This window comes from Lynx rufus, unplaced genomic scaffold (genome assembly GCF_022079265.1).
Source record: "Lynx rufus isolate CCGP_SWC_20201006 ecotype Redwood Valley unplaced genomic scaffold, mLynRuf1.p SCAF_8, whole genome shotgun sequence".
NCBI classification, from domain to species: Eukaryota; Metazoa; Chordata; class Mammalia; order Carnivora; family Felidae; genus Lynx; species Lynx rufus.
In genome coordinates this window covers 90,797,889-90,818,812 of record NW_025814896.1, presented here as the reverse complement: position 1 = coordinate 90,818,812, position 20,924 = coordinate 90,797,889, and the positions used below count along the sequence as shown (strand labels likewise).

At 48.2% G+C, this 20,924-nt stretch overlaps 1 protein-coding gene across 1 annotated transcript in view; it reads left to right on the top strand.

Annotated features, from left to right (window-relative positions):
• Positions 1-20,924, top strand: part of SLC4A5 (solute carrier family 4 member 5) — an 82,251-nt gene that overhangs the window by 38,332 nt on the left and 22,995 nt on the right. The window contains exons 4-15 of the mRNA XM_047069601.1: positions 569-729; positions 1,454-1,609; positions 2,887-2,982; positions 5,502-5,557; positions 8,785-8,942; positions 9,395-9,482; positions 10,655-10,809; positions 11,178-11,363; positions 13,037-13,211; positions 15,450-15,583; positions 16,272-16,543; positions 20,273-20,331. Of these exons, the coding sequence (XP_046925557.1) occupies positions 569-729; positions 1,454-1,609; positions 2,887-2,982; positions 5,502-5,557; positions 8,785-8,942; positions 9,395-9,482; positions 10,655-10,809; positions 11,178-11,363; positions 13,037-13,211; positions 15,450-15,583; positions 16,272-16,543; positions 20,273-20,331 (1,696 nt within the window). The remainder of the gene's footprint in view (positions 1-568; positions 730-1,453; positions 1,610-2,886; positions 2,983-5,501; positions 5,558-8,784; positions 8,943-9,394; positions 9,483-10,654; positions 10,810-11,177; positions 11,364-13,036; positions 13,212-15,449; positions 15,584-16,271; positions 16,544-20,272; positions 20,332-20,924) is intronic.

Sequence of the window (20,924 nt, the reverse complement as noted above, 5' to 3'; positions counted from 1 at the left end):
TGTGCAGATGCTTTTTATCTTGATGAAGTCCTAATAGTTCATGTTTGCTTTTGTTTCCCTTCAGAGATGTGTCTAGTAAGAAGTTGCTCTGGCTAAGCTCAAAGAGGTTGCTGCCTATGTTCTCCTCTAGGATTTTGATGGTTCCCTGTCTCACAATTAGGTCTTTCAGATACTTTTTTTTTTTTTTTTTACAAAACAGCTTTATTATTATATTTTAAGGTCAACTTCCCTCATTTTAAATGTACAATTAAATAATTTTTAGTAAATGTACAGATGTGCAACCATCACCAAATCCAGTTTGGGAACATTTCTGCCACCCCAAAAAGATCCCTCATGCCCATTTATGGTCATTCTCTGGATGTCACTGTGCCCTGAGCATGCCATCATCAGAGGAAGTGGGGATGGAGTGAGGGAATTCCCAGGATCCTCTGCCTGTCAGTCTAGCACCAGTGTCCCAACAACATGCAGCAGATGAGTTGTGGGCCAACATCCCTCGCCCTGAGGGGAACTAACAGGTGCTCCTCCAGAGGGTGCTGGCCACACTGAGCCCCATCCTAACCCCTTTCAGGTGGATAAAGTTTGAAGAAAAGGTAGAGGAAGGAGGCGAGCGCTGGAGCAAGCCCCATGTGTCCACACTGTCGCTGCACAGCCTCTTCGAGCTCCGGACCTGCTTGCAGACGGGGACGGTGCTGCTGGATTTGGACAGTGGCTCCTTACCACAGATCATAGGTGAGGCAGGGACCACTGGGGCCCCTGAAAGCCATGGCCGCCTTATGCCCACTCTGGGTCTGTGTGGCATCCACTTGGTCCTGCAGAAACCAGGCTTTGGGTCTGACGCTCCCAAAACAGTCTCAGTCCCATGTAGAGCTCCAATGGGGAAAAGATCATCCTATCAATGCCATCCAGCAATGGAGCAAAAAGAAGATGGGCTTTCTAGTGTTCTCAGAGACACCTATTGCCATGGCAACCTGTTGCTTGTTAGAGTAAATGGATCATCATTTATCTCTAGGAAATTAGCTCTTATTTATTGGAGTGGTGAAGGAGGGAGTGGCTCACCTTATTATCCCTAAAACGTCTTACGAATTTTGTTCAGAAATTTGCCACCAGTATTTTGCCTGAAATACGTTTCTAAAAGGAATTCATGTTAGGACTAAAACCATTGAACACAGTAGTTTTGTTCTTCTCAGGGTATTTCGTTTACTTTTCACAATAGCACTGATAGAGCATAGAATTTTATATACACATACATACACACACACATGTACAGACATGCACCTACCCAAAGGTTGTGACTTGCCCATGTTTCTGCAGTTTGTGGCAAGCCAGGACTATTTCCACATCTCCTGCTTCCTTTAGTCACTTTTAATCCCATTAATAACAAATGAAACTGAAGACTCCCATACCCCTGGTCATTCTGTCCCACATGGATGAGGCATGTCTGTTCCCCACTTAGATGATGTCATCGAGAAGCAAATTGAGGATGGCCTCCTGCGACCAGAGCTCCGGGAGAGGGTCAGCTATGTCCTCCTGAGGAAACACCGTCACCAAACCAAAAAGCCCATCCATCGCTCCTTGGTTGACATTGGAAAGTCTGTCTCTTCCACCACCAGTGAGTTGGGCCATATGCTGGTGGGCATTGGGCATGTGGGGGCCTGTGTCAGGTCCCAGCCTCCAGGTGAACTTTCCTCGGTGGCTGCAGGGTCTTAGCAACTTGGAGGCTCCCTGGACTTCATGATCCTGGAAAAATTCTAAGGTTCTGGGGATCCCTCAGCCTCCTACTCCAGCAGGCCTGCAGAGACTCCAGCCATATCCCAAAATTATCCCCACCACCAGAGCAGAACCATTCCTAGGAAGAGAGTTGGTTCTCAGCCTGTGCTGCACAATGCAACCACGTGGGGGTATGAAACAGGTCCCAATGCATAGGCTCCACCCTGGGAATTGGATTCAGTTGGTCTGAGGTATGGCCTGGAAACAGGAAGTTTAGAAAGCTCCCCAGGAGATTCTCATGTGTGGTCAGGCTTGCAAAATGCTGGTGGAGATGGCATGTTTATGGAAAGAGTTCAAAAGTTTCCCATTGAACCCCCAAGAAGAGCCAAAAGCCTTGGCAGAAAATTAAGCACATCAAGGTGGTAGAAGGTTCTGGGTTCATCTCAAGTGTGCCAGGGCTTGTAAATCTGTCAGCTGTGTTACTCTGATTAGCAGAGCCTGGGTCATTAGGGAGAATGGATTGTTCCACACACACAGCTCAAACCTGCAACCCTCCACTGTTGATATTGCAGAGTCAAAGTGCCCAGACAGCAGCCTTGCTGAACATACTAGATAAATGCAGTAATCAGAAAAAAGTCCAGAAGGTTGCTAAATGAAGAACCTTGAGCAATTTCTTTAGATGAATTGTTTTAAAATGGAAAGTGTTTAGCATATAACTAGCAGGTACATAGCACTTACCATGTTCCAAGCACTGTTCTGAGTGTCCACATGTGTTAACTCACTTCATCTTCACAATAACCCTGTGGCTAGGTACTGGTCTTGTTATCCTCATTTTACAGATGAGGAGCCTGAGGCGCCAAGAGGTTAAGTTATTTGCCTAAGGTCACACAGCAAGTAAGTGGTGGAATCAGGGATGAACCCAGGCAGTCTACAACACCTGCTGCCTATTTAACAATTGTGTGTCTCACTCTCAAGAGTACAAATATTTTCTGTAATCTTGTTCAGACTATTAACTTCAAAAACAGAACACAAAACAACCAAAATACACTTTCTTCCTGAAAGGGGAAGAGATGCATCTCACAGCCCAGCTTTGTTTAGGTGGAATGACCGTGCTAACTGCAGGGGCTGTGCTGTAGATCAAGGCTGCTGAAGCCAAATCCCTTCTGTTCCTCCTCCCAGATCGCAGCCCAGCCCGGAGCCCAGTGGCTGGTCCAAGCCTACACCACTCCACCGAGGACCTGAGGATGCGGCAAAGCGCCAATTACGGAAGGCTGTGTGAGTGTGTTCTCGGCTGCTGCAAGACAGCTTTGTTCTATGTCGGCTTCCATAGACTTTCAGAGTTGGAGGAGATAAAGGTCAGGACCTGTCTAGAATTTTCAGGACAGGCATCAGGAGAAATCTAACCTTCACCTCAAACCTGGGCTGTCCTTAGGACCTAACTCACTACCCTACGTTTCTATGTAACTACTCTGAATAATGCAACTCTAAATCAAGTGCTGGCATAATCAATAACAATCCTATGTGCTAGGCATTTTTTATCTTAGTCTCTACCTTTGTCTTCACCAAACTGATCATTAGCCCCATTTTTGGTAAGAAGTCTTCCTTGAAACTGAATTAGATACAAGCTAAGAACTTTCCCCCGGGACAGTCAGAGAACACTGCCATCCCTGGGTGAGAGTCTTGTGCACCACAAAGGTGGGATGCTGGCAATCACAGCCCCCTGAGGAAATGGGTGAGGGGGCTTGTGAAGTACACAGTCATAGACAGGGCTTTTCAGGCAATTCATGGGGGTGGGGGGTAACTGACAGGTAAGCTGTGAAGCAAAGAAAAGAGAGAAGTTGCAAAATGGAAAGAAAAATGAGTGAGAGGAGTATGTTCCTTTACTTTTACTAAAATGCCAAGGTATGTACAGGTTATGCCACCTGTACCTTGACCAGGTTCAAGGAATGATTTGGAGGGCAGTGTGGGCCCTGCCCAAGGCCTCAGGTAGTCTTTTCTGTTTGTAGTTAGTGACCCCAGAACCCACTTAGTCTTCCTGGCATTGGTTATTCCATGTAGGGATGCCAGGAGGCAGCAAATGGCTTTGGGGCAAGCCTTCCTCCCAGTTGTTCATTGTGTCTGAGGTCACACTCGTGCCCAATACTGCAGTGGAGACACAGATAAAACATTCTGGTGCACACCACCCCATGCCCAGGGTGGGCCCTGGAAGGCTCAGAGAGGAGACACGTCTGAATCTTGGAGAATAAATAGGGATTTTCTAGAAGCATGCAGTGGGGTGGGGGCGTAGAAGGAGGAGGCTGTTCCAAACAAAGGAAACTAACAGCAGAAGGAAGGCACTGTGAAGTGAGCGTTCACTTTACCAGGAGGGCAGGGCCTGAGGGCAAGAGGGTCAAAGCGAAGAGAGCGTACACACATATGCTGCAGAAGGAGCCTGTCTTTATGGTGAAGGTAATGGGGTCCCCTGAGAAATTTTCAGCAGAGGCACACCATGATCAGATTCTTATTTGAGAAAGAATAAACTAGAGGGGGATAAGATCGAAAGTGAGAGACTGTCAGAGCAAGACTGGAGAGGACAGGGCCAAAGTGGGATGCAAGAACCAGGAGAAACAGGAAATGAGGAGGTGAGGCCAGCACCTAGGTGGGGTGGATGGGAGGGAGGGGCATTGAACAGACTAAGATGTGGAGGGGGAGTCATTTGGTGGAAGCCAGTGAGTTCCATTACCTGGGAGTTTAAGGTCCCAGGTGGGGCTGCACAACAGAGTCTGGGGCTCAGGAGAGAGGTATGGAGTGGAGACCCAATCTGGGCATCCTCAGCCCAGTGTAGGCATTAAGTGATGGGGGTGGAGGGGGTGGATGTAATTGACCAAAGATGGAGGGAATGAAGACTCTGCAAGGGATGAAGCAAAGCAAGGCCCTGAGCCCAGCAGGAGAGGATCCTGAATGCCTGTAAGAGGAAGGGAGCCAAGGGAGGACAGAGTTCTAGAAGCTAGGGCTGCCACAGGCCACAGAAAGCCAAGAAATAACAGATCTGAGAGTGCCCGCTGGATTTGGCTGCTGCTGGGAAATGAGAGCTGACTTTCTCCTGCCTCAGCTAGGGAAGGAACAATTGGCCAGTTCAAATAATTTGTCACCACTGTTCTCCCCACGTTCCTTCCTTCTGCCAGAAAATACCTGACCATTTAAAAAAAAATCTCTAACGTTTATTCATTTTTGAGAGACAGAGCAGGGTAGGGGCAGAGAGAGAGGGAGATACAGAATCTGAAGCAGGCTCCAGGCTCTGAGCTGTCAGTGCAGAGCCCAACATGGGGCCGTGAGATCATGATCTGAGCTGAAGTCAGACACTCAACCGAGTGAGCCACCCAGGCGCCCCAACACCTGGCCATTTTTAAACACTCATATGGGTCATGGAGGACAGAGGTGAAACTGGTCTTCTTTCTCCAACAAGCCCAAACTCAGTGACACTGGCACCTCACCTGATCATGTGTCTGTGTCCCTCACCTCCTCCAGGGCCTGGCGCAGAGCAGACATCTCGGTCTCTGCCCAAGAAGGTGGGGTGGAGGAGTAGAGAGCAGAGTGTAGCAGACTGAGGGGTGAGAATGGAAAGGAGAACCTGCAGTAGAAGGGAAGAAAGGGAAGGAAAAGGGGCAGAGGCTAGCTCCAAGGGGCCGAGCGATGAGGGGGCAGGGGGTCTTGCTTTGGTTATGAAGCCAGGAGAAGCATGTGGAGCGACCAAGGGAAAAGGACCTGCAGGAGCCTGACTTCCCCTGATGGACCTTCTTTTCCTTCTCTCCTAGGTCACGCCCAGAGCAGGAGCATGAATGATATTTCTCGCACCCCAAACACAGACCAGGTAGTAAAGGCCTGGTCCTTGGCCACTGTGAAGGCCCAGGGTGGGAAGGTGCCTTTGGTTTCAGGGACAGGGAGCCCCTACGGGCAGAACTCCACTCCCATGAAGGAATAGGAGTCCCCAGGGAGGACCCAGGTGGGGGCTCTGGGCTGCCTTTGTGACTGCCCAGCCCATCAGTCAGGTACTCACTAAGCCCTACATGCTGGCTCTGTGCCAGGTGCTCAGGGAGTGGGGGACAGAGAAGTATGATCAGATGAGGTGCCAGCTGTCCCTGAACTTGGGATTTGTTGGACAGAAGACGACCAGCACACAGTCTCACCTTCTCCACAACCCCCAAGCATGGAGGTCGTGGATTTAAGGATGGAGTGGGGACTTGGGCTGGCAGAGAAAAGCAGTGAGGCCTGACTGTGGAGACAACAGTGCCAGTGGATCGACTGGACTGCCCACTAGTGTGTCTTCTCCTAGGCCAGGGCAGGACATCAGTTCTTGTCTCCCACCAGCTTGGCTGAAACCTCCATGAGGAGATCAGAATCCTACAAACAGGTTGAGTCCAAGTTCTAAGGCCCACAACCAAGGTACCCTGTGACTCTGCCCCTGGGGAACTCTAGTGGCGGCCACCTTCAACTGCAACCCTCATACATCTTGATGGTCCCCTTGCCTGTGCCTCCAGAAATAGGAAGAAAGGTGATGGAGGAAACCTGAAATTTGATGAGAATCCCTCAGGAGCATGGGTGACCTCCAGGCCTTCAAGGCACCCCCAAGTTTGGTGGAAAGCAAAACAAAAAGAGTCCCTCATGTCAGAGTCCCAAAGTCCCTTTGGTGGCTAAAATAATAATAACAGCATCAACCAACATTTCAGGTCCACATGCTGCATGCACTACATTGCACAGAGCTTTTTGTTTGCATCACAAAGGTATGCTTATCATCTCCATTCTACTGATGAGGACACTGAGGGCTTAAAGCAGTTAAATAATGTGTCCAAGTTCATGTAGCTGAAAGGTAACACAACTATGATTTAACCCAGGCAATCTGATTCTAGAGTCCTTAGTTTGGGGGTGACTTGGGAAGGAATATTCTGGAATATTATTTAGAGAGGAAACCCACTTTACTATAGTCACGCACACAGACGGTAAAGCCACCATAAGAAAGCATTGCCTAGTAAAAGTCTTTCAGAGACTATTTAAATAAATATCTAAGTGGTAATAAGAATGCTAGCTATCCCTTTCCCCAGGCAAAGCTGCATCAATCTAGGGATTGGAGCCCGGCATCCAGCTCCCCCGACTGATTGAGTGATGCTGCTTCTCAGTATTTGCAGCAGCATGGCTTGTTGTGGGGTCAATGGCTTGCAGGCCAGCGGGTGCCCTTTAGGTCCATCTTTCTTTAAAACTCCACACCTGCCCTAGACAGGTCAACAGGTTTCTAGTGAGCAGAGCATGGATTCACTGTGTGCAGAGACTCAGCAGAGGTGGACCAGAGTTCCCATGGAGTTCAGGAAGTGGGGTCGGCAGGGCCCCGGTTGGACAAACCCATGTCCAGATTGTCGCCAAGCCACGAGGGCCAGAATGCCAGTGTGGCTCATTTCTGGGACACCACCATGGCGACCTCCTTACCAAACATGTCACAATCTGCAAGGGCCCCTTCTCCTCTCCTGGGTTATGGATGTGCTGGTTGGATAACGCCAAAGCATTGTTGTTTTCAAGGTCCAGGGCATTCCTGCCACCCCTCCCCTCCTCCTGTCCTGTCAGGGGGACAGCACCTGCTTGGCACACCCAACCCTCCATCTTGAAGAACCTCCTTATGAATCAGCTGACTATGCCTGCAACAAAGGGACTTTTTGAACCTTTGGGACTCTGGCTTTCTCATTTAACATCTGGCCATACTTATTCTCACTGTTAGGGTCCTTGGTGCTATTAGCTGGGTGGCTGTGAAGAGTTTTGTTTGCTTATTTGTTTAGATTTCAAAGATTATAAGGGTGCAGCCATTGCTCACATGCCTTTTCTTCTGCTGGTAGGCTGCTGAGCCCAGTCTGTATCATGCCCCCCATGAGTGCATCAGAGAGTAGCCCCTGCCTGTGTCCAGGGACATGGAACAGGAAGAGACACAAGGAATCTGTGTCTCCACTGTGCTTATGAGAAATAGGAGAGATTCCAGACAAGGAGGGATTGGGGGGCAATGTTGTGGTGTCCACGGGATCTCTCGTTAGCACTTGTCTCCCCCTTCTGGCCCTTTCTTCCTTTGTTGGCCACTTTGGACTTCCACCAGCCCTGCCTCCACAAAAGCCTTCCTCTCCATCCTCTCTGTAAAAAATTATCTCTCTGTCCCTTGTTCATCCCCTTGTACCCAAGGAGAAGCAATCTGAAAAACTAACGTAACCTATGATGTTAAAGACTGAGAAGAGGCTTGTACATGACTGTCCCTGGGGCATTTTCATTATGAAAGAGAACTCAGGAGGAGTCAGTATCTTAACCCTAGGAATGAAGTCATACACAGACAGAGTGGGAATAAGTTTGGGATGAGGGCCTGCCTCCTGTGCTTCTTATATTGGACCCCACTCGCTCTGCCTATTTGACCTTCCTGCCCTGAACAGACACTAGCCCCCAGCATCTCAGTGGTCTTAAGTCGGAAAGTCTCAGAAGCTGAGTTTCCTGGGAGTTCCCCTGGGGGTGACTCAGGGGCACAGGAGTCTCTCACAGATTTGGAGGTGGGGTCCAGGGGCTCCTGTCAACCAGGAAGCTGATGGCAAAGGGAAAACAAAGCATGTCTGCCCTGTCATCAGAATGGGCCTCATCCTTTCCACAGTCACCCAAGGTGAGGGCAGAGAGGGAGGGCTGGGCACCTGGTGTGGAAGAGCCAAGACTCCCATCTGCTTGTGCTGCAGGGGGCTGGGAGATAAGGCCTGATGGCCAGCAAGCCTGGGCTCTCTTCTTTGACCCCTTGACTCACACTTCAGTTGAGCAAAGTTTTCCCCCATCAAGGAATATCTTAGGGTTCAGATCATTGCCTGTTCCTTCCCATCTACTAAGGCTTACTTGGTCCTGGGGTTAACCAATTTTGAGTCTCCTCACCTGCAGAATAGGGAAAGTGTTTGGTTATTTCAGTCTCTTGAGAAGTGCATGGAGAATTTTTTTAAAGTTAGGCCTTCACAGCAATCTGAAGTGGGGTGAGGGATTGAGAGCTGAAACCACTGATGTGAGTATCCATGAGTATCTTGTTTTCCCCTCCCTGACCAGCGGAAAAACAAATTCATGAAGAAGATCCCCAAGGACTCAGAAGCCTCCAATGTACTCGTGGGTGAGGTGGACTTCCTGGACCAGCCATTTATTGCCTTTGTGCGTCTCATCCAGTCAGCCATGCTGGGAGGAGTGACTGAGGTCCCTGTCCCCACCAGGTGAGGGCCACTGAAATCTGCCCCCACACCCGCTTGAAGGAAGCCAGTTGTCCAGGCAGTGGTCCCAAAGTGCTACTGGAGACACCCCTAAAATATGGAAGGAAAATTAGGGAATTGCTGGGGAAGAAAGTCTTCTGACTAGGGCAGTATTTTAGATTTTATTTTAAATAATCATTAAAAAAAGAAGCCAACAGCTGAGACAGACACCATTGGCTGGGCTTGGACAACAAGACAATGGTGAGGATGCTCAAGTGGGAGCTGGAGGGAGTGAAGAGGTGCCTCTGCAAAGCAAGTATGGGATTCAAAGGAGGGAAGGGACAAGTGTATGGTCAATTCATGAGTTAAGAATGAATCATGTCCAGGGCCAGAGAATCCTTTTCACCTGCTTCTATTTTTCCTTCTCACTTTCCTCCTCCTCCGCCTCCTCCTCCTCCTCCATCATATTTTTGCAGATTTCTGTTCATATTGCTTGGACCTTCTGGGAGATCAAAATCCTACAATGAAATTGGCCGTGCCATTGCAACCCTCATGGTAGACGATGTAAGTGGGAACAAGAAGCACATACTCCAGAATGTCATGGCTCCTGCAACAAGCACTGTGCCTTTATTCACTCACTTATCCAATAGGCACATATGAGCACCTACTGTGTGCCAGGCTTGTGCGGGGCACTGAGGGTTATAAGAATCATGGAACAGTCCCTGCCCTTTAGGAGCACTAATCAAGTGGGAGAGACAGACCTGTAATTCTAAATTTTTTTTTCAACGTTTATTTATTTTTGGGACAGAGAGAGACAGAGCATGAACGGGGGAGGGGCAGAGAGAGAGGGAGACACAGAATCGGAAACAGGCTCCAGGCTCCGAGCCATCAGCCCAGAGCCCGACGCGGGGCTCGAACTCCCGGACCGCGAGATCGTGACCTGGCTGAAGTCGGACGCCCAACCGACTGCGCCACCCAGGCGCCCCTGGACCTGTAATTCTAAAATGAACCATATGCTAACTGTCCAGGCAGCCAGGTGAGGCTTCACATAGGAGGGGCCTTTAAGCTAAGGATGAACAGGAGTTACATAGACCTTGCATAAGCCTAAGAGGCAGGCATTCCAGACAAAGAGAACAAGAGCCAAAGCTTGAAGATGGAGACGCTGGATAAAAGTGGTTTGACTTAGGCTCAGTGTAAGAGTTTCAAGAGCAAGAGGTGAGCTAGAGACTACACAGAGCCTGTAGGCACAGCTTAGTGTTCCCTCTGTGCCTGGGGTGGTGGGGAGCCTAGAGGACTTTAAACACAGGCATGATCTGTAAATCAGAAAGAACACCCTGGAAACAACCTGGAATGATGCAGCCTGACCCTCCAAGGCTGAGGGGCTAGGAAGTTATAATCAGATTTAAAGTATCTGAGCTTCTTGGACTGGACTCTGCATAGGTTTTCTAATGAGCTTCCTGTATGCAAAACTGACAACAGAAAGGTTGAGTGACTCAACCAAAGTCCTACAGCTAGGACACAGAGACCTGGCCTTCAGGTCTTCCCCCAAGGCCCTGCTGTTCCCCACTGTATCTAATTTCACCTGAGGGGCTCTGTCCTTACCTCAAAGACAGAGGGTAAGCTGGCAGGAGCAATGGTTCAGAGGAATCTTCTCCAAAACTATATGTGATGTGTTCCCAGGAGGTGGATAAGAAGCAGACAGTCAGCAAGACGTCCCCTTACTCTTTCCTCCCCAGCTCTTCAGTGACGTGGCCTATAAAGCCCGAAATCGGGAAGATCTGATAGCAGGAATTGATGAATTTCTGGATGAGGTCATCGTCCTTCCCCCTGGAGAATGGGACCCAAATATCCGAATTGAGCCCCCCAAGAAAGTGCCCTCTGCTGATAAGAGGTATGTATGTGGATGGAGGGGTGGCAGAAGAGGGCGGTGGTACAAAGGGAGCTCCGAGTCTGTCTGTCTCTGGCTTTTCTGGTCAGCATGAATGAGTTTATACTATTTCTTTTTCTGGTGTCGTTTTATTTCTCTAAAAAAAAAAAAAAAAAAAAAAAAAAAGCAATATGCTTCATATGAACATCTATAAAGTGTGGGTGACCCGTGCATGGGTATTGCAAGTTCATTTTCGGCATTTGTCTCTGCATTTTAAGATATTTCACGATTTTTGTGGGAGAGGTCAGAGGTGTTCTCCAAACAGTTCTAGAACAGCTAAGCTTGTCCCAGGATTGGGAGCCCTGCTGTCACCTGCTCCTTGCTCCGTACAGGAAATCCGTGTTCTCCCTGACGGAGCTAGGCCAGATGAACGGCTCTGTGGGCGGAGGCGGAGCGGTTGCTGGAGGCGGCGCGGGAGGCGGCGGCAGTGGCGGCGGGGCCGGCGGAGGGAGCAGCGGGGAGGACGGAGAGATGCCAGCCATGCACGAAATCGGGGAAGAGCTTATCTGGACGGGAAGGTGCCCACCCCAGGCTTGACGGCTACGCCAGCCGTCCTTTAGGCTTCTCCCCTCACCCACCTGCGGGAACCTTCTCCACTTCTGCCTGCAGCGCCCCCTCCCGGCCATGGGGTCTGGCCTCTGCACTCTTCTTCCCCACGCCCTCCCAAACCTCTCTGGATCCCGCATAAGGGTTGCAGCAGAAAGGAAGTGGGGCCCAGCACAGGAGAGGAGGAACCCAAACTTTTCTCTAGATACTCTGTGTTCCTGTATGAGTTTTCTAGGGTTGTCATAACAAAGTGGCACATTCTCGGTGGCTTATACAATAGAAATTTTCTCTCACAGTTCTGGAGGTAAAAGTTCCAAATCAAGGTGTGGGCAAGACCAGCTCCCAGACTCTGAGTGGGATCCTCCCTTCCCTCTCCCCAGCTTCTTCTGGTGGCTGCCAACCCTTGGTGTCCTTGGCTTGCAGCCACATAGCTCCATCTCAGCCTGTGTCCTCACGTGGTATTCTCCCTGTGTGTGTCTTCCTATGACACTTTCCTCTCTGTATGAGGACACCGGCCATACTGGATTAGGGCCCACCGCAGTGACTTCATCTTAATTTTATTACATCTGCAAGGACCCTATTTCCAAATAAGGTCACAATGATAGGTATAGAGGTTAGGATTTTAATGTGTCTTTTGGAGGTGACACAATTTAATCCATAACAGTACCATCTGAAATTTTTTCTTTTCTCTTTTTCTTTAAAAAGAGAAAGGATGGAGGGAATCTCCTGGCTTGGGTTTCCTTGCTGGTTCTTGGAATAATTTAGGAAAGGACAAGGACATGGCCCTACAAAGCTATATGTAAATTATGACTTTGAGAATGGAGTCATGTTTTATATACCTTTGGCTCTATGCCAGCCAGTAGTTCCAAATCGGAGGTAACTTTGCCTTCACCCCCATCCTCCCCCAGGGGACATTTGACAATGTCCAGAGACATTTTTGTTTGTCACAGTTAGAGGGGTGATGCTGCTGGCATCTAGGGGATAGAAGCCAGGGATGCTGATCAACATGCTACATGCATAGGACAGCCCCACAATAAAGGGTTACCCAGCCCTACATGTCAATGATACCAAGGCTAAGAAACCCTGCACCATGCCAAGCATTGCATTAGGGGCTGTGGGGAATAGTATACCCAGTAAACACTATCTCTAAGCCTAAAATTCCCCACTCAGTTGTTCCAGAGAATAAAGAAACTAGTTATAAGATTAAGAACCTACCCTTGATAAATATGGGATGTCTAACTCTCTCCTAAAGTTGGACACATCTATGTTTACCAAACACAGGGAGGTGTCCTGCAGATGATCAGGGACATCACTGAGGAGGACAGCCAGGATTTCTGTGGACCCCAGGATTTCCATTCCCCATGGAATGTTAGATCTACTCCAGAACATGTTCCCATCAGGCTTTCCCTCTCCCATCCCGGCCGCCTGTGACAACCTTTCCAGTAGGGATGGTGCTGACCACAAACTTTCAGTCCTGTGAAAATCCTTCCCTGTCTTTGAATGTTCTGGTGGAAAGTTCCCTGTCCCCATCCACCTCTAGTCAAGTTCCCTTCCTTGCCCCAGATTCTGCAGGCTCCTGTAAATAGCCCTGACCCTGCACTGGTGTTTGTGGTGAGAAAGCAGCCCCCGGGCCTGTCTTGAGCAGGTTCTTCGGTGGCCTGCGTCTGGATATCAAGAGGAAGCTGCCCTGGTTCCTAAGTGATTTCTACGATGGCTTCCACATTCAGTCCATCTCTGCCATCCTGTTCATCTACCTCGGCTGTATCACCAACGCAATCACCTTTGGTGGGCTTCTGGGGGATGCCACTGACAATTATCAGGTGTGTGCGGACTGTGACCATGAGTGCAAACCTCCATAAAAGCTGCTGCCACCAGGTGGCAGTAATGAGCTTCATCCCATTATCCCAAAACCAAGGCTTGGGGTTCAGACCATCACTTTTTGTAATCCTTTGCCATTCAAAAAAAATAATAACCAACATTATTAAAAGATCTAAAGTTAAATCATGTTACTAAAGTCCAATGTAAGGATGACATAAATAGATCAAACTTTTTAGTTTATTTTGTTGTATTTATTAAGCAGTGTCAGTTGCCCTCTAGTCTTTTTTGTTAATTTTTATCATTGAAGTATAGTTGACTTGCAATGTTATATTAGTTTTCAGGTATACAACATAGTGATTTAACAATTCTATACGTTATGCGATGCTCAGACTTTTAAGGGGAATTATCTGTTTTGTTATTTGATACTTTCCCCATTGAGGTGTGAATGAACAATCAGCACAATTAAGTTATTAATTATGGACTTCTCTGCACATTTTTTTAAACACTCTTAAATTCTTAGCTGGAATTAAGACATGTTTAGAAAGATGGTAAGCTCTTACCATGACAATAACAGAGGCCTCCCTGGGGAAAACCTCAGTCAACAGAGATACCAGCCCATATCCCAGGCAAGGGGATTTTCCCATGGGACCTTCAGGGTAGAACCATTGGAAAACTCAGGCATCAAGATGGAAGACGTATTTTCCCAAATACATTGAGATGAATGCTTCTCTTCAGACCACACCACTCTCCTGAGCTGCAGGTCCAATATCCAACTATCTCCTGGGTATGTCCACATGGCTGCCCCCAGGAATCCCCCAATGCACAGGGCCAGCATTGCATCCATTGCCTTCCCTCTAGACCTGCTGCTACCCCCAATATAGCAAGTGACACCATGGTTCACTCAGGTATGCATGTATCATCCATGACTCATAAGTCCCAGCTTCCCCACATGGCCTTCATGAATGACATGGCCCTACTTGCTTCTCAAGACTCCTCTCCCAAGGAACCCTTTCACAGATTCCTGTTCTTACCCATTGTTTTCCATCAATCTTGATCATCTTTCACTTCTTCAAAAGCATCCTCCCTTTCAGCTCCAGCCTTTGTAAATAAGAGTCCCTCTTCCTGGGACAGTCTTTTTTTTGTCACCCCGCTTACCCTATTCTGGTCAATTCCGTGCTCATATTTTGGGTCTCAGCTGCTACATATATACCTCTTAGGAAGCTTTTCTGACCACTCCCCTTACTCCTACTGTGTGTTCCTATGACACCTTGAACTTATCCCTGGTTATCACACTCCTTGGCAGTGATTCTCAACAAGGAATGATTTTGACCCCCAAGAGACATTGAACAATATCTAGAGACAGTTTGGATTGTTATAACTGGGAGGGGGTGGTGCTCCTGGAATCTTGTGGGTAGAAGCCAGGCATGCTGCTAACTAAACATCTTAAAATGCATAGGACATCCCCCTACAACAAAGAATTATCTAGCCCAAAATGTCAATAATACTAAGGTTGAGAAAGTGCTATATGGAAATTGCCTGATTACTTGTTTGTATTTCCCATTAGACTGAAGATGCATCATCTTGTTCACTGATGGGCCCCCAATACCTAACAAAATGGCTGGTACAGAGCAGGCACTTAAATGATTTTTTTCTTTTTTTCTTTTCTTTATTTTTTTAAATATGAAATTGATTGTCAAATTGGTTTCCATACAACACCCAGTGCTCATCGCAACAGGTGCCCTCCTCAATGTCCATCACCCACTTTCCCCTCCCTCCCACCCCCCCCATCAACCCTCAGTTTATTCTCCATTTTTAAGAGTCTCTTATGGTTTGGCTCCCTCCCTCTCTAACTTGTTTAAAGGATTTTGAGCAAATGAGTGGTCTGACCTCTGAAAGCACCTAACAGATGTATGAATGAATAAATGACTGGATGGATGAATGGACTGTCCTCTGGGAGTAGACTGGGCATGAGGACAATCACATGCACATCCACTGGCAGCCCTATTTTCTAAGCTGTAGGGTGCCAAAAGGAAGTCATGTGGGACCTTAATCCAAATGGAAATTGAGACTAACAGTGGTGATGCAGGGGTTGTAGAATAGGAGATAGGAAGCAGAATTTTTGGAGGAGAGAGCCTGGAATACAGATGAGCACTGTAGCCTGGGCCCTTGGCTGGGTTCTAACCTATGCTAAGAGGCCCCTTCTCCAGCTTCCACTGAGACTCCTATTCCTCATCCCCCAGGGAGTGATGGAGAGCTTCCTAGGCACTGCCATGGCCGGCTCCTTGTTCTGCCTCTTCTCAGGACAGCCCCTCATCATCCTCAGCAGCACAGGGCCCATCCTCATCTTTGAGAAGCTCCTCTTCGACTTCAGCAAGTAGGTGCCCTTGGTAGTTCCCAGTGCCTGCTCTCACACTTAGGGCAGTACACTAAGGCCAGGAAGGAGAATAGGCCCAAAAGGGAGGCAGGGGGAGGAGGTACCGAAGCTGTCTTTACCTATGGGAAGGACTGCCAGGAGGTCCTTCCTGACTCTCTCCAGCTACCTGCTTCTAAGCCATCTTAGTGCTTTTTAGCATAGCTGATAGGGAGACATGGAGGCAAGACAAGAGGAAACAATTCACACCACTGTGCTTGTAAGCAACTGTGATGGGAAGTCAGTGCAGTCTTGAGCTGGAGGTCCGAAGGCCACATCCTGACCCAGGCAACTCCTGTGATCACCCTGGGCTCAGTTGCCTCATCTACAACATAAGTCTATTTTAAGGCCTCCCCCAGCTCTGTCACTCTGATATTCCCTGTTTTTCATTTACCCTGGGTGTTTGTTATCAAAGTTGTGAGAACTGAGATGTCTTAGCCTCTTCCTGCCACCCCTGTGAAATTCTTTCCCAGAATTTACAAAGAGGAGACAACCCAACCCAGGAATTGTCCCTGTCCCTAGAGTTCTCACAGCTCCTGGGAGGGCATCTGTGGCACAGGAGGGACAGATGATCCACTCAGGGTGAGTCTGGAGAACCAAGAACAGTGAAGAGCCCTGGACTGGAGGTCCCTCCCTTCCCTCTGTCTTCCAGAGGCAATGGCCTGGACTACATGGAGTTCCGCCTCTGGATTGGCCTACACTCAGCCATCCAATGCCTTATCCTGGTGGCCACAGATGCCAGCTTTATCATCAAGTATATCACCCGCTTCACCGAAGAGGGATTCTCCACCCTCATCAGCTTCATCTTCATCTATGATGCCATCAAGAAGATGATCGGTGCCTTCAAGTACTACCCCATCAACATGGACTTTAAGCCTGACTCCATCACCACCTACAAATGCGAGTGTGTCGCCCCTGACACAGGTGACCGGTAACCCCAGACATGCCCTGCGCCTCCACCTACTCACTCTCCCCCCCCCACAACTCTCTACTCAAATGTAGGAGATATCACCCTGAGAAGTATCAGTCCCCTTGGGTGGTCACAAGATACCTGGACACTCTCTGGATGTCCGTCTACCAAGGGTGTTAAAAGAATCCCTTCACTGGGTGGGAGGTTGACTCAACCAACTGGTCAACCTGATAATACTCAGTGCCATTCCCATGGAGTTCCTTACTGACCGTAAAAGTGTCATCTGTAAAGTTAGGGCTTCCTATAGGCTGAAACACTGGCCTCCTTCACAGTCATAATCATGCCCCTAAGAGCCTCTAGTGGAATGTGCCCAGAGTGCCCAGGATGCTACAGAGCAGGGAAGGACACTCATGGATCTATACCTAGATCTATATCTGTATATCTAGAGAGAGAGAGATCGAGATCGAGATCCATCCGTATATCTCTGACACTACCAAGCTGGACTCACAGAGAGCAAACTGAGGTCCAGAGACCACCCAATTCACACTGAACCTCAGTTTCCCTGGCTGTAATAGAAGGATATCAATGCTGTCCCTGCCAGTCTCATAGAACTCTTGTGAGGCTTTCAAATCTATACCCAGATTGGATTGGAGTTTGACATAAGTAGATTTTGTGTGTTCACTGTAACACAACTTATTGATTAAAAGATGATCATAAGTCAATCAAAAATATTATACAATCATTGTGCACCCTGTTTTAGGCTAGGCCTCATGGAGATGAAGATGTTCTGACCTCAGGGAGTACAGTTTTGTACTCTCTCCCTCTGTCACTGCACTGGTTTTGTAAAGCAGTCTAGACTTAATTTTTGTCTATCATTAATTTTGGGTTATTTCATGAAAATCCATCAAGAGGTGAAGCTATCCTTTGTCCTGAGCCAGAGCACGTTGCTTGCTGGGGGAACAAGGAGATCCTACCTACACGCCCTTCTCACTCGTGTCCTAGAGTGAATCTCACCTCCGTGGCCAAGGCCCCATCAGGGCACTTCCATTTGCTGCTTGTGCCCACCGAACTGTGGCTTTATTGCACTGACTGAACACAAATGTTCCCACAAATGTGCCTTTTGGAAGTACATGGCCTTGATATCTTTTAGAAACTCTCCAAATTCTGGGGTCATATGTGGGTGGCACTTCAGCCATTCAGAGAATCCTCTATCTGCAGGAGAAACCAAACATGGACATGCCCTAAGAACAGGCGATGTAGGAGCAAATAATGTTGGATTTGAGGGCCATAATAAAATCCACTTGCCTCCAAAAGTGTCCCCTCTGGCCTTGCCCAGGTGCCTGACATTGCCTCATTCTTTTGAGTCACTGTATTGCCGTGGTTCTCAAACTGTGGTCCCCAGAACAGCAGCTTCCAGGAAATTAGAAATACAAATTCTTGGGCCTCACCCCACACATGCTAAATCAGAAACTCTGGGGTAGGGCGAGCTGTATATTAATAAGCCTTCCAGGTGATTCTGATGCATGCTTAAGTGTGAGAACCATTGCTCTATTGGACTATTAATTAGTAATACGGGACCATTATTAGCCACTAACTCTAGTAAGATTAGATTTTCAGTTTCTCCACCAAGAGTAAAGGAACTGGAATCAGGACAAGTTACTTTTGATTATAATGTGAAAAGGAAAGTCCTAGACATTAGGAGATAGGGTGGGGGGAACTAACTGAGGAAGGTTTCTTTCCCAGTCCATGGGCCAATTGCTTACAAAATGTTCCATATTCCTAGCTTTACTGGAAAGCCCAGTCTGGCTATGGCACCCTATCAGTGTCCATCTCTCTTCATCCTAAGAGCTTGTTGTAGGGGGGTGCTCTCTTTTTAAATTTAATCTTGTTTCCATTGTAACTGATTTGTATTCTATTTATGGATGCTGCACACACTGATTTGGCTGCTTTCAATCCCAAGTGAGTACTACTTTGTAAACACTAGAATTTAAAAATATTTGATACTTGGACCCTTTCTGGAATTTTCCATGTTATATTTCATCCTTCTTCATCATCTCAAAATGGCTTTCAGATAAACCCTACCCAATATAAAAGAATGGCTAAGCCTAAGCTGAAGACATCAAAGGAATATCTGGTCTGACAAGCTTGGGCAATGGAAAGGTGCCCGAACTTTCCAGTCTCTAGCATTAGCTGGGAATCCTCTAGCATTTGTGTGGGTAGGCCTAAGTTAGCTTTCCTGCTCACTTTCTATGCTTTGTTGGTAACTGCATCACGTTCTCTTGGTCAGTGGTATGAGGTAAGGCAGCAGATGTCCTGATTTCTGTAAGTGAAACATTCTTCAGAATAATAACCTCTGGTTTGGAGAACTTTTGGGAATATTCTGCCCTAGGTCAAGACTGAATTCCTTGGCCACTTCCATCCCCAACTGCCCTAGAAGTGGGCTACACACATGGGTCCTGTGATCACATCCACCCCACAACAGTTTGTTGGAGGTTGAAGGAACCTTCAAGAATAGCCTCTACTTCACTCTGGGTCCCCAATCAACCATGGATAGCCAGCAGGAGCCAAATGGGACTTGCAGTGTATTTCAGATTTATTGCCAGAAAACCGGCTAGCAGACCTCCTCCCTCCCTCCCCAAACCTGCTGCATAGGAACTACTTAATCACCTTCCACCTGGAGAAGAAAGGCAAGAAGGACCTAGCCCTTCTCTACCCATGCTGAGCAGGAGCAAGAGAGAAGGCAAACAGCAGCCTCCAAGGCCTGTCTTTTTAATGAATGGCTACATCCCACAGGAAGGGAATTACAGTTCTTCTCAATTCTTCTTGTGGCCTGTGATGGGAAGCTTTGTATGCTCCACTTACAATTAGGGATACTGAGGCTGGGGAAAGGGAGTACCCAAACAAAGGATGTGGTAAATAGCTAAGAGCAGCACCTCTGGGCTCTGATTCTCCTTCAGATCCTGGACTTGGATTTAATTTTTCTCACCTTGCATTCAAGGGGCAGATTAGAAAATTTAATATCAAAGCCAATGTGTTTCTTACAGTTGACCTAAAAACACATTTGGACAGGTAGAGAAGAGAAGCGGGGGGGGGGGGGCGCGGGGAGGGTAGGTACAGGCAAGGATATTTGCTGTGTGGGCTTGAAGGTGTACAGGCTCTGGATCAGCCTGTCTGGGATGGATCATGACTTCTCCAAGTTGTAACTGTGTGACCTTGGGCAATGGGCAGGTTACTTAATCTCCCTGGGCCTCAGTTCATCTTTAAAAAGTGGGGAGACTACTTGGGGATTTAGGAACTTAGCAAGATGATGTGTGTAAGGTTTGGCATATGCGTGGCATAGAGTAAGTCCTTTGAAAATGTCTAAGAGCACAGACGTGGAGCCAGTTGCTGGTAGGGATTCACAAGGCACATTATTCACTAGTTTGTGTCGGCACTTTGTCTTGGCAGCAGATTCCTCAGTTTGGTTTTTAAAGCCAGCCCTTCACGGTGAGATAGGAGCTGTCCTAGCCTGGCCCAGTGGGTCTGTCAGAGCTGTGACCCGGACTCCTCCACCACCCCTGTCCTCACTGGGCAAAGTGAGGAGAGTGGAGAGCGGCTGGGTGCGATGAGCTGCCCTCATGAGGGAGGCCGCTCCCGGGCTCTAAGAAATGGCAGGAGATGGGAAAGGTGGGGGCCGGGTGGGGGCTGCAGCCTCCCAGCCCAGCATCTGCTGACGCGTTCCCATGTCCTGTGCTCATCCACAGCGAATACAACCGTGTTCAATGCTTCAGCCCTGCTGACGCCAAACACCAACACCTCTCTGGTAAGTCTTCTCCACTTGTTCAGATATTTGAGGGCTTTTGTTTGTGGGGAAAGAGAGAGAAGTTGGGAAAACAGAGAACATTTTATGGCAACCCAGACTTGCAGGGGTCAGTCCCAGCTGTGCATCAGGATCACCTGCAGAGCAGTGGAAATGCACATTTTTATCTTAAGTACATACTGCCAACCCCCGCCCCCCTTTAAAACACATCTCATTCTACTAAATCAATGTGCAGAAATATCACACAAGCACATGCACACACATACGAAGGGGAGGTAGGGGTGAGGAATGGTAAACAGGGCCACAAAAGTGGTATAGTCACAGTTTCCTAGCCATCTTTCTATATTCTTCCTTGCCTTTCTACCTAGCACCTCCAACTCCAGCCAACAATGCCACCCACCCCCCCCCCAGCCCTGGAAAAGTTATTAATCCCCCCTCGCTGAATCTGATCTGTTTCGTGTGCTCATGAGTCCCGATCAGGTCTGGTCTGCCTCTCCCAGTAATGAAGAGTAGTGGCCCTCAGGAGAGGTATCCAGCCTAAGCGGCTCCAATGGTGGGAAGTCCAAAACCAGGAGAAGGGCAGCCCCTGGCGGGCT